Consider the following 18,386-nt stretch of genomic DNA (forward strand, 5'->3'; position numbering starts at 1 on the left):
TATATATATATATATATATATATATATATATCAGCTGCAATCAAGGCGGCAGGCAAGGCTCAAACACAGTGTTGGCTTGGTGGGCAATGCCCACCATGGAGGCCCAGCCCTGGAGGGTGGGGAGCCCCAGGCGGCCTTGGCCCAGGCATCCTCCTCTATGAATCAGGTTGTATGGAGTTGAACGGTGTCCTCCGTGTTCATGTTCATCTGCAAATAGGGTCTTTGCACCTCTTGTTGACGTGTGGTCACCCTGGGGAGGATTCCAGCCAGCAGGGGATGCTGACATGGGCGTGGCAGATGTAGGTCCCTGGGGCATGTTTGCTGGCAAAGTCAGAAACTATCTCTGGTAGCTTAGGTTTTGGTTCTTCCCCTCTGAAACTTGAAGAGTTCACCTTTTTGAGGGCCCTAGTGGAGACCCAAAGAAGAGCAGTGGGGCTGGGAGGAGGCCCCTGGTTCCCCTTCTTGGGGGGAAATCTACAAATCCTGGTTTTCCCTTCAGTGCCCGTGTGAACAGCTCAACAGGACCCTGTGTGCGGAGCTGGGCAGGAGGCAGGGAGCCTGAACGCCCGTGGTAGTCGGCCTCCCATGCTCCCATTCAGGTGGGGGTAGGCTTGATGCTGGGCTGCCTTTGTTCCCTCTTCTCATTTGCTTGCTGAAGCTTAATGGGGAAGCTGGCCCTGGTTCCGAGGAGCTGCAGAATCTTAGACAGGGGAAGCCTCTGGAGGGAACCCTCGGAGAGCCAAGAGCTCCACATAAAAGCATGCTTACTACTCAGTTCAGCCTGTAGGTAGCCTGTGCCCACCCAGGGGCATATGCTCCGGCATCCGGGTGCCCATTGCCTTGGGCCTCGGCATCTTGGCAGTCCCCCCACCCTCCTTGTTCTGCAGCCTCTAGCAGCAGGAACAGGGCTGGCCATTCCCGGAACAAAAGGAACTCAGTATCAGTCAGTATCAGGTTGGGAGGGGCCTCTACCTGCTTTGGCTTTCCTTCCTTCCTTCCTTCCTTCCTTTCTTCCTTCCTTCCTTCCTTCCTTCCTTCCTTCCTTCCTTCCTTCCTTCTTTCTCTTTCTATTTGTGTGAGCACACACATGCTGGTGCGTGCACCTGTTCACACGCAGAAGCCAGAGGAGGACATCATGTGTCTTCCTCTGTCACACTCCACCTTATTCCCTCCAGACAAGGTCTGTCACTAAAACTAGAGCAAGACTGGCAGCCACCGGTGCCCCTCCTGTCTCCAGCCCCCCCCCCAGCATCAGGGTGACCATTGAGCATGTGGCTGAGCGCATCTGTTTACATGGGTGCTAGGGATTTGAACTCAGGCCCTCATGCTTAAACAGCAAGCCCCCTCCCTTACCCACTGGCTCCTCTCCCCTACCTCCTGATGGCGCTGGAGTTCCCAGAGGCCAGGATGAAGAAGGAAGGCGGCTGGTGTTGAGCAAGGGAAGGTGGTTGCAGTTTTACGAGACAGAGCATCCTAGGAGGGATGAATATAGTTAACAGCACCGAATGCACCCCTGGAAGATGCTTTACTTAGTACATTCTCTGATGTGTGTGCATCTCACCATAGTAAATAAAGTCGCTGGAACAAAGCCGTGGAAAGGCACTGTGGAGCATTTGGAGGGAGACTTGCTGGAGCTGCTCTAAGTCTGATAAGGTTGTGTCTCTTCTCATACCCATTCGCAGTGACCGCAGGGCTATGGTGACTTGCGGCTGGGGTCCTGTATGAGGCCACGACACACACACACACCATTGCCCCCACCCTGTATGTGGCTGGTAGTGGGTAGGGGTAACACAGAGTGAGGATTTCCACATACAGAGTGTGATCCCCTGCTTTTGTGTTTGCTGGTGGGATCGGATCCCACAGCGTGGACCACTGGCTCTGTAGACGTCAGTGGTCTAGGATGCTGAAGCACCTGCAGCATTAGTGTGAGTTGGTTTCCTGCTTGACATCATGGCCAGTTTTTGGGTGAGCTGGGAAGTGGTCTCCTCACTGCCCCTGCCAACCCCCTGCCCCCTGCCATGCACCATCTCCCGCTCTTGTTTCTTTTATTTATGCAATCTGGGAACTGGGAACCACTCTTGTTTCTTTTATTTATGCAATCTGGGAACTGGGAACCACTCTTTTGCATTGGGTGTGGCGTTTTCAATTTCATTGTCTATGCTTTAAACATGTGAGCTTTTTTTTTTTTTTGGTTTTAATTTTTACATTTGTCTAGTGGTCTCTATTCTTTTCTACTGCTTCTACTTTGTGAATTTATTTTTCAGTCTTTTCTTTTTTTAGATTTATTTATTTGATATCATGTCTATTGTGTGTGTTTTGCTGGCACGGATGTATGTGTACCGCATGCATGCCTGATGCCTGCAGAGGTCAGAAGAGGGCACCCGATCCCCGAATCTGGAGTTTGAATGGTGGTGAGCCCCAGTGTGTACCCCGGGAACTGGTCCCCTAGATGAGCCCCTGGTGCCCTTAACTATGCTGAGCCGTCTCTCCAGCTAATACATTCTCAATGTAGACCATTAATTATCTCTTCTCTGGTGTTTTGCTCTCTATGCTTTTAAGTTTAATGTCCCTTTGGTCTCCTGCATGTGATAAGTTTCCTAGTGGCTAGCATTGGCTCGCACCCTGCGTGGCTGCTTGCCCCACCCACCACACTGCCAACGGCTTGTCGCTTGTCACTTGTCGAAGGTATGGTTCCATTTCCCTTGGTGTGTGCTTGCACTTTGGCCGTGCTGATAGGCTGCACGTCTCCATTGCTCTGTGGTTTAGAACGAGCAAATTCTCTTTCTTTCCTTCCTTCCCCTCCCCCAACTCCCCCACCCTCTGCTTCTTTCAGTTTGCTTTCCTTTCTTTCCTGACAGGATCTCACGTAGTCCAGGCTAGCCTGGAACTTGCTGTGTGGCAGAGGTTGACTTTGAACTTCTGACCTTCGGCCTCCATCCCCCAAGTGCCAGGATGACAGGCATGTCTCACCACAGTGCTGGGGATTGAACCCAAGGTCCGGTCCGTGCTAGGCAAGCGTTCTAACAACCGATCTAGTCCCTCTTGACCCCCAGAGCAGTTTTGACAGAGGGCTTACGGGTTCCATCATTAGTGAGCCTTGCTGAGAGAGGGCCTTCCTGACAAGGAGAGCAGGAAGGAGCCTTGGGGGCAGGCAGGCTTGTCTGTCGCAAGACTATGTCCAGGCTGTGATTTATCTGTCCACTGAGGGCTTCCGTGCTCCTGCACCAAACAGGAAGCTCTTCCCGCCTTGCTGCACAGAGGCCAACCCAGTTCACTCCCCCGATTTTCCTTGTGTGAAAACAATCCTGTGGTTGACTGGGCCTAGGCCCAGGCCTGGGGTCAGGCCCTCAGCATGTGTCATCTTGAATTCCCAGAATACTTTGGCCTGCTTGGGAGATCATTTCTGTTTCAGAGATTGATGTCGCATCTCGGAGAGGCAGTGAGCACAGAGCAGCCTGGAACCCAGGGGCGTATCATTGTGCTTGCTCCCTGAGGCTCTTAAAGATGTCAGGGCAGGGTCTGTGGGAAGGGCAGCCCGTGGATCCTGCTCTGTAGCCTTAGACCTGGAGTTGTATGACAGGAGCCAGCCCTACTATGAGGCCAGCTGGACCCAGTGGAAGAACAGCCCTCCCCCCTGCAGTGGGGCTTTTGAGGATTCCCATGGCTCTCCTGGTCCAGTTAGGATAGAGGGGTGGAGAACAAGCTTCCAGGGGGTGCTCATCATTTGGTACGCATTGTCTGTTAATTTACATGAGCTTTGCATGCAGCACACACTGTGTAGTTGGACGTGGGACGTGGGACATGGGACAAGGCCTTTGCCCAACTTCTGAGTCTGTTTCTGGCAGGACTCGGTTTTAGGAGAAGCCTCCAAGGCCAAGCCAGTGTTAGAAGGTGAAGGGGAAAGTTGGGCAGACAAAAGGATGATGGTGTCAATCCCTGCCCATTTTTCCACAGGTCCCAGTGGGCCTGCAGGGACTCTATAGAGGCAGAAGTGATGCTGAGACCCAGCTGTGGTGCTGTTGCGGGTGATAGGCAGTACTGCAGTAAGACTAGTCTCCAGTCCTGACAGCATTTTAGAGAGCGGTCAACCTTTTTCTTTCTCAGCTCTAGTTATCCCATACCCTTAAATCTGTTACAATGTGGTGACCCACTCTAGACCATCTATATGACCAGGATCCCCCCGGCCCTGAGAACTTGGGGCTTCCTTCTGCTTCCTTCCGTAGGACTTTGCACAGAAGGAACCTCAGCAGCTGGCCAGGTCATCCATGGATGGGTGATGTCTGGTCTGATCAGATCTGGCCATTCATTGTAGAGCTAAGTGCTCACCATCAGCCTCAATATAGGGCTGGGACCAAACATGGTGGCGGCAGCAGCGGGGTTGGGGGCAGCAGACAACGGGCAGCTAGTGACATGCTTCATTCTCTTACAGGGAACCTCCCCGTCATGTCCAGGTGAGGCCGAGGAGTGCCGTGCTGAACATGCTCAGGAGGCTGGATAGGATCAGGTTCAGAGGCCACAAGAGAGAGGACTTCCTTGATCTAGCTGAGTCCCCAAATGCCTCGGACACCGAGTGCGGAGACGAGATCCCCCTGAAGACGCCACGGCCCTCGCCCCGGGACAGTGAGGAGCTCAGGGACCCTGTGAGTATGCCAGGCCCTGAGTCTTTTACATCGCTCGACGTGGGCAGCGCGGGCAGGAGGAGGGGTGTTATACCCAGTTCATGGATGGCCAAGCTGAGTCTGGACATGGGAAGATTCATGCCTGACCAGGCAATTTAGACACGCCCAATTCTCTGTCTCCTGATGCCTGTCTACAACAACCCACAGAGCCCACTGGGGCAGGCCCTTGGCTAGGTGGGACTTCTGTACAAAGCTTTGTCTAGAAGCTATATTTTTTTTCTGGGTGTTTGGGAAACTTGTCATATAAATACAGTGTTGTAGCCCGGGTGCCCCTCCCCCTCTCCCTGTCCTCAGGATTGGTGTAGTGACGGGACAGGGCATGGCTGATATAAAAGCTACTGACACCCAGCTTGTCTGTCCATACTAGGATATATGTCACTGACCCAGCCACTGGCTGAGCCCTCATTAATGCACACACTGGCCAGTGGCCAGTACACACAGTGGTAAGGAGCTCTCTGTCTGGGCATCAGATATCACTGGACAACCCTAGCTAGGGCAAGGCTTTGGTGTGAACACACTCAGGGCCCCTGCCTTCCTTCCAGAGCTTGTGTTTCCTGGGTGTGTCAGGCTGGGGAGTGCAGAATAGAGCTGGGTCACTGAGTACCTTGCAGTCTTTCCTCTGGACAGGCCTCTCAAGTCTCAGGCTGGCTGCGGTGTGCACAACTGCTCAGTCTCCGTCCCGAGCACCCCAGCATCCTTGAGTGTACTTGATGACTATTGGTTTTCCTCTCTCAGCCCCCTGAGCCTGGTAATCTTTCCAGATGTGACTGCGATCACTGGCCTTCTCTTAGCTCCTGTATTATTAATGCTTCATAATAGGATGGTGACCATGTACTGCTCCTGGCGAGATTAATAATTCACTTGCGCTGCCTCCTAAGAGCCTGGCTGTGTGCCCTGTGCTGCCTAGCCAGGTGGGTGGGGCCGCTTGCCTTCCTATCCAGCCTCCCGGTGTGTTTGGCTGGTACTATTCCCAGAGTTCAAAGTCAATGGCTAGTCCATCAGCTATTGGTCTAGGGGTTGGGTCATTCGTTTTAGCTTGGTGTGTCCTGTTTTGCAAGTGACAATACAGAGTAGTACAGACTTGACAGAAAAATGGTATCTTGTCGCGTGCTGGGGTAGAGGTGTGCAAGCCATGGGTCTGGGTAAGATGAGAACCTTCGAGTTGAGTACCTCAGGGACAAGAATTGTCACACACACACTCACATACCCATAATCATGCATACACACATATATGCATATACATGCAAACATGCACACACAAATATGCACATACACACATACAATCACATGCACATATACATATGTACACTCACACATGCATGCATACATATACACATATACATGCACATGTGTGTGCCTACACACACACACACACACACACACACACACACAAGGTATAAGATTCTGGGTTCAGTGACCAAAAGAAAACCTACTTAGAGGCTGAAGCATGGTTGTCTTGGCTGTACCTCTGTCTGCCCATCTCTGTGTCTATCTGTGTCTAGCCAGGATTGTGTGGTAGGATTGGACTAGACTAGGACCCACCTACCTGTGTGCATGTCTGAGGTAACATGAGGCAGTGTATGGAGAAGTGGGTGGTATATGGGTGTAAAAGTGACTTTTACTCTCCTGTAGAAATTGTCCTCTCTGAGGCTTACTACCTATGTCTGCTAACCTAGGCCTAGTCCTGGAAGCATCCAGTTTCAGTCTAGTCTAATCTAGGCCTAGAATGTTTCCCGCCTCTGAGACTTACTGTTGAATAAGCTCACCCTTTCTAGCTCTGACTGAACTCTGGCTGATTCAACTCAGCTGTCCTGGCTCAAAACTCCTCTCCACACTGACTTATTCAGTCTGGCTTCTCTCTTGGACTCTGGCTGAAATTTTCTGCTTGGCTTCATACTAACTTTGGCAATATGTTCTAATCTTCTGGCTCCTTCTCATTCTCTGGCTTGCTCTGTCTTCACCTCTGTCTAGCTTGTTCTCTCTTTGCAACCTCTGTACAACTGTCCTGGCAAAGCCGCACTCTCTCCCTTTGTCTCTCAACACTGCTCTCTTAGGTAGTTTCTCTCTTCTCTCCTCATAAGAGTTGGGCATATAAACAGGGCAGTGGTGGCTCACGCCTTTAATCCCAGCACTTGGGAAGCAGAGACAGCTCAGAGATTTCTGAGTTCAAGGTCAGCCTGGTCTACAGAGTGAGTTCCAGGACAGTCAGGGCTACACAGAGAAACCCTGTCTTGAAAACAAAACAAAACAAAACAAAACAAAACAAAACAAAACAAAAACCAAAAGAGTTGGGCATATTCTATTCTGTCAAATCTTTCTCTGATTCGTCACTTTCTCTGTCACTCAATTAGGCATCACTTTGAACACGGGTGTTTCCTTCTTCAAACTAACTTTACCTTCATTGTTTGGGATTCAAGGTGTGTACTAAGGGTGTATCTGTATTCCAGCCAAAGAGATTAAAGGTGTGTGTTAAGGGCTGGACCATACCACAACTAGAGATAGGTTTTTTTTTTTTTTTCTTCAGTAAATAACACAATCTTGGGGTTCACAGTGGGATCAACTATCCTATAACATATGGGTTTCCAGGGATAGCCACCCCAAGTCATAGCCTCACTTGGCCACTTAGCAGCTGCAGGGTCTAGTTAGAATGCAGTTTGAAAGAATTTCCTGTAATATAGACCATAGACATATAGACATATCCATTGTGACCTATTGCTCTGGGATGTCTGGGCAGCCCTGGACCTCCTGCTGGTAGCATAGCTAGGTATTGGGCTGCCAGAAGATTCCGAGTCTGTGGCCTCAGCCCACGGCCACAAATAACTGGCACAAGGTGTGGTCTCTGGTGTCTGGCATCTTTCCTTCTTATGACTTAATCATGACCCGTGGTTTGGGCTGAGGGTACAGCTCAGCAGTGGAGAGGTTACCCAGCACGCGCAACACCCTGCATTCTCCCAAGTGTATCTATGTGCCTGATCTTCTGGAGTGCCAGGGTATGTCTGATTCCAGCACTCAAGAAGCTAAAAAATGCAAGATTACCACAAGGCCATCTTAGGCTATATAGCAAGTACTGGACTGGATGGACCGTGTTTGTTTATCCACGAACATACCAGCAGACACTAGGTTTGCTTCCACTTTAGGGCTCTGACAAGCAACAGAACACGGGGAATATAGTTTCTCACAAACAGCTGTTTGCATCTGGAGTCGCTGGGTCACGTGGAGGCCCTGTGCGTCCGAGGGAACTGCCATGCAACACTCCACTTCCCAGGAGATGAGGCCATTCCCCACTCCCATGTGTGGGCTCTGTGGACTGCTGTGGTCTGGGTGGCACAGATGCCCCACTCACCAGTGCTCTGTGATGAGAGCCATTGAGCTGCTTCTCTCAGCAGGCGTTCAGGCTCCCACTGTGGAGTATGTCTCTGCTTTCAGTGACCTCCTCACCGAGGGACACTGGTGCACCCCCCCCCCACCCCCCAGCTTGAAGTATTGCTGGGTCTGTGAGTCACAGGAGAGTGCTGGAGCCTCCAGAGGCTGCCGAGAGCTGCCCTCCTCCAGGCAATGTGCTTCGTCCCCATGGCTGGCCTAGAGGCCCGTGCTCCTGGGCCCCTGCCTAGGGTTCCCTCCAACTCCTGGGTCAGCTAATGCAGGCAAAAATGGCAGCTCAGCTTGCCTGGCTTATATTGTGAGAGGGATGGTGGTCATCTCTGTACTCACTGCGCTATGTAAATTTACAGTGGTTTCATTCCAGCCTCAGTCTATGTCTAGACCCCAGGCTCCCAAGTCACAGTTACTCTTCCTAAGTCTGGGAAAAGATCAGCCAGCTGGGGGACTAGGAACTTCAGCACAGTACCCTGGGGCCTTGTCACCCTTGTTAGAGACCTTGATCACTTGGCCAAGTCTCTTAGGCCTCCCTTCAGGGCTGCTGGAGTGGAAGGTTGGAGGAGTGGGGGACCACTCCCCGGAGCTTTGACCTCTCTGCCCTGAAGCCGCTAGAATTGACTTGCTGATTGGAAACCCTGAGCCCAGGTGTTAGGATACCCATTCAGGGACGTGAATGAGTGCATTCAAGTGTAGCTGGCCCTTCAGGGATGAACTGGCTCCTTTTGTCAGGAGCTAGCTAAGCCCATCAGATTGACCAGCCATTTTCTCTGGTCCCCTCTGCCTTCCCTGCCAGTCTCCACCACCACACCCTCAGCTTGCCTGTTGTGGTTGCCCTGCTCTCTTCTGGGAAGGTTGGCTTACTGGCTGGGAGGTATTGGTTCCTCTCCAAGTTTCCTTTCTAACCCCCCCTCCCCGTCACTTGGGGTTCACCCTTCCTGTCCTGATAGGATGAGAAGAGTGGCATTGTTAAATCTGATTGGATTCCCAGGCCACTTTGAAAACTGGCATTACCTGTAGGCTCTAGGATCCCATGGTCCCATCATGACCCCAGCCCGGGATCTGGAACTTGACTTTGCTGCTAGAGGGACCAGCACACATAAACAGGACATAAGGAATGCCAGGGTGACTGTGCCATGCCTGGCATTTGATAGGTGGCTATCTTTTGATTTGAAAAACAAAAACAAAAATAAAAAAAAACCTTGGGTTCTCCCCCCAGTTCCCCTCTTGGAAATGAATTCTTATCTAGAGCAGTTTGTCTTAGGACCCCACTCCAAGGCATCCTTTAGTGGTCAAAGCAGATGCTTAGGATAAAGGGACATGGGTCCCCCCGATTTGTTCCCAGTAACCACTGATGGTCCCTCACTTTGTTCTTCAGCCCCTATGGTAAGGCTATGTGGGAGGCTCTTTGGAGCCAAGTGACAGCTCCAGCAGATGAAGGTCATTGTCAGCCCAGAGCTGGCTGCTTGGGGCTTACATCCCTCCACTGTCTTCTCCCAGGGTTAGTGTCCTTGCTCCCCATCAGATACCCCCAGGAGATGTAGGCCAAGTCTACTGCCTTCTTAGGATTCCCAGGGTCCCTCTTCCCTCCATCATCGCATGAGGAAATCCTGGGAGGAACTGGATGTAGGGAGGGCAAAACTTGAGAGTGGATTAGAGGAGGAGAGCTAGCAGCACTGACTGCCCTTAGCATGGCTCTGCGCTGGGTAGAGCTTGCTTCTTGCTCATGGGGTCTTCTTCGCTATGTAACTGTAACAGTTACCTAACAACTGGTCATCTCCAGGGCAGGGCCTCGGTTATCCTGAAAGGACCGTACCCACTCCTATGGCCTGGCTCACCTGGGACTCCTGCAGTAGGGTCAGTCCCTTGACAAATGGGGCCTCGGACTCAACATAAGACTCCCGCTGTAAGTCTGCTGGTGCCTGTGAGCAGAGCGAGTGAAATATTCAACACACCTCCTCGTAGGCTAGCCCAGACGGCAGTCAGAGTGTGGGGCATTTCTTGGAGATGAAGCAGGAGCAAGGCTGCAGAGCTCCTGGGCTGCTGGATCCCATTTCAATTCAACATTGATGACCTCGTTCTTAAGATAGGCCTTGCCCGAGTGCGCTGAGGACAGGGAGGCTAGGCATGACTCAGACACACAGAGAATGAGTAGAACTTGTAGAAGGTGCCTAGACCAGAGGGCCAAGAGAAGAGGAGTTGGAGACAAAGAAATCGGGGTGCACACGCTAGCACCAGCCTGAGTAGAGATGCCAAGGGAGAATGCAGTATGCTTACCTGTTCAGGGAGTGAAGCAATAGGAGGTCAAGACAGGGCCAAGTTAGGAGTTCCCACTGGTCCAGGAGGTTGTGCGGTGCTGGGTGGGGCCTCGTGGTCAGCAGGATGCATAGCTGTATCTAGCGCCCATGGCAGTGGCTGTGGGGTGTGTGACTAGAGCTAGCCCTTGGCCTCCGGGACAGGACAGTAGAGGAATCGGCTCTCTGGAGAACCAACAGGAAGGATCTGGTGTGGCATGTGCTCATCTTGGTTCCTCATAGACCTTACTTAGAAGCTGTTTTCCCCTTGATCTACTCAGTGTAGGATAGACACCCTTGGGCTCCCAGTAAGAGGGTAACTGCTCTGGTGGGGTTAACTCCTGGCCGGATAGTCCCACAGTTTCTTCCATCTGTAGTATGACAGTCCGAGTTGATATCATCGAGAGGCTTAATGTCCGCTAGGCGTGACAATACATGGCTTTCCCAGCACTTGAGAGGTTGAGGCAGGAGGATGATGAATTTGAGGCTGGTCTGGACTGTATCAGGAGACTGTCTCAAAAACAAAACAACAGAAACCAAGTTTAACACTTTATTTAGTGTTTTACTCCTCCTTTCCAATGTTAAGTGGGTATGTGTGGTGTGCGTGTGCGTGTTTGCATGTGTAGGTGTGTGCATGCACCTCTGCACACATGCATGCACGTGGAGGCACGAGGTCAATGTCCAGAATTATCCTCCATTCGTCTTCTGCTTTATTCTCGGAGGCAGGATCTCTCAATCAAACCCAGAGCTCAGTGATAGTGAGTCTCCCTAGCCTGCTTGCTCTAGTGAGTCCCTGTCTCTGCTTTCTGAGGCTGGAATTCCAAGCAGAGGCTCCCATGCCCACCTGGGAGTCTGGGGAGCTGAATTGGTCTTCATACTTGTGTGGCAAGCGCCCTGACCACTGAGCAAGCCCTCACACAGGGTTCTGACTTCTGTGTTATTTCTTAAAACTTTGTGTCAGGTCTGAGAAGATCCGTACTGTCTAACATCTCGAGGTAGTGGGTAGGCTGATACACAATTGTAGAGCCCATGTTTCCTTGTCTCAGATGTTCAGGGAAATGCTCGTTGGGGGGGTCCTCTGGCCATTATTTTGACCATAATGTATACCTTCCCTTGTGATCTGTCTTGCAACTGCCACCCCAAGGCCCTCAGGGCTCCTAAAAACCAACTGGAATCAGGCAAGGCTGCTTCTGTGTGGTCCTCTGAGTGTGGTCTTCTGGCTCTCCTTCCAGGCTGGTCCAGGGACCCTCATCATGGCGGCAGGCGTGCAGGACTTCAACAGGACAGAGTTCGATCGACTGAACGAGATCAAGGGCCATCTGGAAATCGCCTTACTGGAAAAGCACTTTCTTCGTGAGTGTGAAGAGGAAGTACTTAAGGGGGGGGGGGGGGGGGTCAGAGGGGAGGGGCCACAGCTGAGGCACGGTGAGCCTGAGGTGCTATGGTATGGACGTGGGGCAGGTGTGGATGGGGGCAGGCATGTGTGAACAGGCGCATGCGCAGGGGATAGGTGTGAACACAGGCGTGTGCAGGGAAAGGCTTGGACCAAGACATGGACTTGGACTTTGGACTTTGATGCCCCCTCGTGACGTGAGTGATTCCCCTCTGAACGTGAGTCTTGTCTCTCTGATGCTCGTTGCTTCACAAAACCCAGCCCTCGGCCTGTGCTTTGCAGATGGGGTGAGGAAGCAGTTGGAGTCTGGGAAAGGAGTGACCTGCCCCATGGAAACTGGGACGATTGTCATGAGTCAAGCACAGTTAACTCAGAATGTTCAGAGCTCCTAAGAGGCATCTGAAACTATCTGTACTGTTACACGCCGAGGGACGGTGGGAGGACCCTGGGACCCAGTTGTTTGCTGGCCGTCCCCTCCTGGCTCCTGCTGGCTAGAACTTGACCTTTGGAGTAAGGAGGAGGTGGGTTTTCCACAGAACAGGAGCTCTTACAGGTTCAACCCAGTCACAGCTCACATTTGGTCTTTCTCGTAACTCCCACACCCTCCTGGTCTCGCAGATGAATACACTGAGGACAGCGTAGCGAGAGTAGTAATAAGGACTTAATCGAACCTGGCTAGCTCCAAAGCCCGTGCTTGTGGCCCCCTACACGTGTTGTCAGAGCTGATGCTCTGCAGGAGCCCGGGCTCCTCGGAAGCAACCATGAGAAGAGAGCTTCAGTCCCGCTTGCCCAGAGCTGGTCACTGTGAATCCGTGGAACAAGTCCAGGCCCGGGGCGGGGTGTATTAGGGCTGCCAGAACACCCCCCACTGTGGAGCAATTTGAAGGTGCACAGCATGGCCGCGAAGGCCAGAGCTCATGGGGATGAGGGGGTGGGGGACTCTGAGGCTGCTAGATCATGAAGGAAAAGGTCTGATGTACATACTTGGCTATTCCGCTGTAGCACACGTTGTTGGCATCCTAAGATCATAACCACAATTTTTTTTCTCAGTGTTGCCCAAGGAGGTATCTCATCCTGCTCCTTGGTAACTCTTCTTTCGGGGGAAGTGGGTAGGGCTTTTTGAGACAGGGTTTCTCTGTGTAATCCTGGTTGTCCTAAAACTCATTTTGTAGACCAGGCTGGCCTCTAATTTAGAGATCCAATCGCCTCCGCCTCCCGAGTGCTGGGATTAAAGGTGTGCATCACCACCACCCTCCTTGGTAACTCTTAAGATAGGTGTGGGCTTCTCCTGGTAGTTTCATTTTTCATTAATTCTGGAAGATTTTGAATCTACACAGAAGCAAAGAAGAAAGCATCAGAGGCTCCTGTCGACTCCCGCCTGCCTCTCCGGGAGTTTTCTAGGCCAGACAGGCTTTCTTTCGCTCCTCCCCCTCTGGGTTGGGCGAAGCTCAGCCTGCGCACTATTGCTTCGCCTGTAAATATTTTAGTAGATAGCTCAATATGTTTTAATGACAAAAGCTGAGAGACCAAGATGGGAACTAGAACAACACACAGCTTTCCCCCCACCCCGATTGCATCAGAGACCGACTGGAGCTGGGATCTCCCTGATAGTTTTCTGACAACTCCGAATCGATACCCAACAAGGTCCGTGGGTGGGAACGGCTGGCGTCTCTCCTCTGTCTTTTGGTGCCTACTTTCTCTATTACTGCCATAATCCTTGGTGGGTAGCTCCCCAAGCCTGGGACTCTCCGCTGAGTTCTATGGATAGTGTCCCATAGAGTCACCACGTCTGCCACCCCTCCTCCACAGTGATGGATGTGGTTGGTATTTGGGGCAGCCCTTTGATGACATTGCTGTACGTCGCCCGGAGGCATGGTGCCCCTGACATCCCAAAGAGCAGGCATCTCGGCAGAGTTTTCAGACCAGTTGATTTCGTTCGTCCGTAGTTCTTGCTTCGCCGATTAGCCAACGAGTTTCTGTAAACAATTTCCCCTTTGCTCTCTTTGCCCTGTGGTACAGTAATCATGGGGAAGGAGGGGATACACAGACTTCTTCTCTATGTGACACAGTTTTAAATATTCCACCTGAGATCAGAGAGGGTGCCTGCTCCCTCTGCTGTGTGTTTTAGATCCACCAGTAGCTCCAATAACAAGGAGTGATCATGGGGTTATGACCTGTGTGTGTACTCATATTTCTGCCTCTGGGATGCAAGCGCTCCTTATCCCTTGGCTTCTGGGCCCCGCCCACTAGTAACACCTCCTGTGCCAGTGCTGGAATTAACCATTTTTTCAAGGCAATCCTGTTTTTTTGTTTGTTTGTTTGTTTGTTTGTTTGGTTTTTTTTTGTTTTTTTTTTTTTTTTTTTTTTTTTTTTTTTCCGGTGGAAAGTGATCTTTGGAGACCAACTGAGGTTTATATAGCATGGTCACCATAGCTGGGAGTCATCGTGTCTTGACCATTACAATGACCAGGGCTTGGGCAGTATAAGTTCAGACAGGTGACTCTGTAGGCACAGACAGCCAGGACTCCTGGATGTCTTGTCGTCACTGGGTTTTTACTGTGCCTGTGTCTTCAATGGACACTGAATTTGGTTCCCAGAGGCAGCAATAGTCTTACTCAATTGTCTTATCTCACAATAATATATGTGAGTCTCAGGACCAGCGGGGCACGGTGGTAAACACCTATGATCACATCCCGGTGCTGAGGAGGCAGAGGCAGGAGGACTGTAGAATCGGAGGCCAACCTGGGGTACAGAAGGAAAGAAACGGATGTCAGAACCAAAACAACACCCCACAAACACCCTGGTGTGGCAGTGCATACCTTTAATCTCAGCTTGTAGGAGGCAGGAGGTTGCGAGGCAGAGGCCAGCAAGAGCTGCACAGTGAAAACCTGTCTCCAAGAGAAACAAAAATGCCTGGGCCACCACCAGCCTGGGGACCACTGAGCCCAGTCTGTGTCGGGTTCTGCCACTTCTGTCCCAAGGGAACACCTCATGATGGGAGCATCAGTTTCTACATTGGAATGCCACCTGCACATTTGGTTCCTGTCTCTGTCTCCTGGCCCTGCTGTTTGAGGAATACAGGGCTGGCTTCAATTGTTTCTCCCACCCCTGATGTTTTCAGAAATTGCCTTTGCTTGGCTGGAGTTTATTCCGACTTTCTTTCAGACTCGGCGCCTTCTCATGGAGTTGCTCCTCAAAGTGTAACAAGGTTGCCACACTCGGTGTCTGTGGGATTTATCCATCCAGCTCCGCCTTCCCCCCCATTCTCACCATCTAGCTGTCAATACGGTTACATATACATGAGTGCATCCACCCATTTATCTATCTCCCATCCACCTCTCATCCATCTAGCCGTCCACCCACACATCCATCCATCTTCCATCCATCCATTTACACATTCATCCACAGCCTATTTACTCATCAATTCCCCCCCCCACATCTATGCATCTCAGCCACTCATCCATCTCTTGCCCACCAGCCCACCCATCCACCCACCCCTCCATCTCTCATCCACCTACCCATCCATCCATTCATCCATCTGTCCATCTATTTATATGTATTTTTCCTGAGCCGCCTGATGGTCTGTTTCAGACCTGGTGCTTCTGAGTTCTGAATGCGTCCTAAAAGCAAGGCTATTCTCTTATCTAGCCGCAGTGTGCAGTGTGCAGCTATCAAGACTAGGAGGTAATGCTATGCCATTATCTGGTATGAGACCTTATTGCCGCCTCACCGTTGTCTCGTGTCCTTTTGAGCAAAAGGGAGTTCTGGGCACAAGTTACCTCTCTAGGCTCCTTTCCTCAGCTTGTTTCCCGAAACAGGTGTTTGTTTAAGGCACATGGCTAGGTTGCTTATAGAGTGGGCTCAGGTTCTCTGTTGCTTTACAGAGACTCAGGTCATGTGGCTTTTGCCCTGAATGTCACAGACGTGATGGTGTGTCCTCAGCGCTGGTCACAAGGTCTAGGATATCACCTCATCTCATTCTGCACGATGCCAAGAGTTCCTCGTCGAATTAAATACAGGTCTAAAATTATTGCACTGGGGGTGTAGCTCAGTGGCAGAAGGCCTGCCAGGCGGGTGTCCTCAAGCCAGGGCCTGGGTCCCTTCCACGGTACTGGGGGAAGAAAAAAAAAGCACCCACTCAAGAAAAAAACTGTTCACAGTAGGGAAAGCTTATGGTTTCAGCACAAGGGAGGCTAAGCCAGGGCGTCACCTGAACCCTGGAACTCAACACCAGCCTGGGCAACACAGGGAGACCCCTCCTAAAAGCAGATTTTGTAAAGAGATAAAACCAAGTGGTTTATCTGGCCGCACTATCAGGCGATAGTCGGGGAACTTGAGTCTCCTCTGAAGTCTTAGTTTTCTTCTAAGTTAATAATCCTTGCTCTTGATTGTTGTGTTTGGTTGTACCTTTCTTTCTAGAGAAGGGTTAGCACACTCACACTGTACACAAACTTGTGTTCTGTTCTGGCAGTCACTCTAGGATGGCACCAGAGATTCTCCCTGCTGTTTTCTGTCTGTGTCCCCGGTCCGGGTGTGGTTTAACCTACTAGTTACCTGTTGGTGACTGATTACACCCTCTCCAGCCTTCCGCACTGGCTATCAGTTATAGGCAGCCCTTCCCAGGCCCTCTGCACCTTGAGGGTGGGGCGGGACCTATTTTTATACCCAAGGCTTGATGTCTCCGGTGTAGTGGGCGCTGAGCGATTGGAAGAAACTGCAGAAAAGCCTGGCAGAGGTGGAGTTTGCACAGAGAAGCCTGTGCCGCCACCCAACATGGCATCCCTCAGTCTCCAGGGTCGTACAGTGTTACAGAGTATATATATATATATATATATATATATATATATATATATATATATATATATATACATACACACACACACACACACACACACACACACACACACACACACACACACACACACACACACACACACACACGCACGCACACAGGCAACACGTGCTGGCCTGGTGGTTCCTGTTCCTCCTGTCAGCAGGGGAAATACCATGTGTGGGGTGGGGAGAGCTGCAGGCTGGCCTTGAGACCTAGGCTTCCCGCTCTTGCTTCCTTCTTTCACTAACAGCTCAGAATGCACTGGAACCTTGGCTCCGTCCATAGCGTCTAAGTGACTAGTGTTCAGATTCTATTCAACTCTCTCAGCTGTCCTTTCTCTTGGACAATAGCCTGTCTGTCATTCTTCACGGACGAGGGACATAGCCCCAAGTGCACAATAGGTTTCTTTAGTGATTAAATATTGAAGGGTACAGATGTTCCCAGGAGAAAAACGACACGGGATGAAGAAGATACAGTTGAAATATGCCTTAGTCCCAGCCAAAGGCAGGGGCCTAAGCTTGTTAAAGACTGTAAATGAGTGACTGGTGCTCATGTCCAGCAAGTTTGAGGTGGATGTCACTGGATTATTGCTTGGGAGACCCGAACACATTCATTTCCAAGGCCTATAACTGAGTGTGCGTTTATTGATTGCTTGCTGTATGCAGGCTCTGAAAAGTGAGATCACCCACGCTGTAAGGCATGCACACAGCCTCTACCCCAAAGCAGCTTGGCATAAGGTTGGATTTTAGAGGGGAAAGTGCATCAGGAGCCTCCTGGCTGGTGGTTGCTAGGCTGGGCTGTAGAGCTTTGGATGGATTGAGGGTCCTTCTGAGGTGACACCTCCACAGTGAAACTTCTGCTGCCACCACCCTGGTCAATCTAGAGGAGACTGCCCTAGGGACTGTGCCTTGTCTCCAGCTTCTGACACCTGTGCAGTGGTGTAAGTGGATTCCCAGTAGAGGCAGCCAGTGGCTAGCAGTGATTCCTCCAAACCCCTGACACTCCTCGAAGTCTCCTTAATGCTCAACACATGTGTGTGTGTGGGGGGGGGGGTTGTTGAATGGCTGACCCTCTCTCTATGGGAAGACTTCTGGAAGAAGGCAGGAAGGGCTTTCTTCTAGATATACAGACTCAGAAAAACACATGACCTTGTGACACAGGTTAGCCTGGGGTGATTGATCTAGGTGATCAGAGATGAGCAAGATCGATTCACTATCTGTGGAAAGCAGAAGGCCCCAAGCCGCCAGAGTGCCTTCAGGGCTCTGAAGAGTCGAGGCAGTCCAGAGACCAGCTAGAGACAGCTAGGTGTGTTGTTGACAGATGCGCCTGGACCCACTCCTCCAGACCTAGGCCTGCAGATGTCTTGCTGGGGTCCTGGCCTCCTAACTCTGCCTCCTCCTTTATGTTAAGTGCTATGGAGCTCAAAGATAAACCCCAGAGACAGAGCCTGGGAAGATCTGCTTCTATCCCTGGTGTGAAGCCGGTGTTGCGGGGGGCAGGGGGGGGGGAAGGGGGTGGTCAGAGAAGAAGTGAGGACAGAAGACTGAGATAAGCTCAACGCGGGTCCTATGGGAATTTTTCCAGGAAAAAGATGAAATTAGCCCTAATAAAAATTAAAGCTCCGGCCCATTAGGCCCAACGTTTCATATTTCTGTGTCTGAGGGGTGTGGACTCGTGATAGAGTTATTTTCTAGCATGTGCGAGATCCTAGGATCTGTATCCAGTACTGGGGTGAGGAGGAGCCCCAAACCTTTGCTTTTCTACATCATTTCTGTTGCCCAGTAAAATATACTCTTTTTTTTTTTTTTTTT

General features: G+C 51.1%; 1 protein-coding gene across 5 annotated transcripts in view; it reads left to right on the forward strand.

The window, feature by feature from the left end:
* The window catches only part of Gramd4 (GRAM domain containing 4), a 77,730-nt gene that overhangs the window by 28,995 nt on the left and 30,349 nt on the right, over nucleotides 1-18,386 (forward strand). For 4 of the 5 annotated variants that reach the window (XM_021183290.2, XM_029469884.1, XM_029469885.1 and 1 more), the window contains 2 exons: nucleotides 4,430-4,640; nucleotides 11,581-11,701. In XM_021183290.2, coding sequence (XP_021038949.1) covers nucleotides 4,430-4,640; nucleotides 11,581-11,701 — 332 coding nt within the window. Of the gene's footprint in view, nucleotides 1-4,429; nucleotides 4,641-5,737; nucleotides 5,822-11,580; nucleotides 11,702-18,386 lie in introns of those variants that run through there. The other variant, XM_029469887.1, reaches the window with a different exon arrangement.

Source organism: Mus caroli, chromosome 15 (assembly GCF_900094665.2).
Source record: "Mus caroli chromosome 15, CAROLI_EIJ_v1.1, whole genome shotgun sequence".
Taxonomy (NCBI): Eukaryota; Metazoa; Chordata; class Mammalia; order Rodentia; family Muridae; genus Mus; species Mus caroli.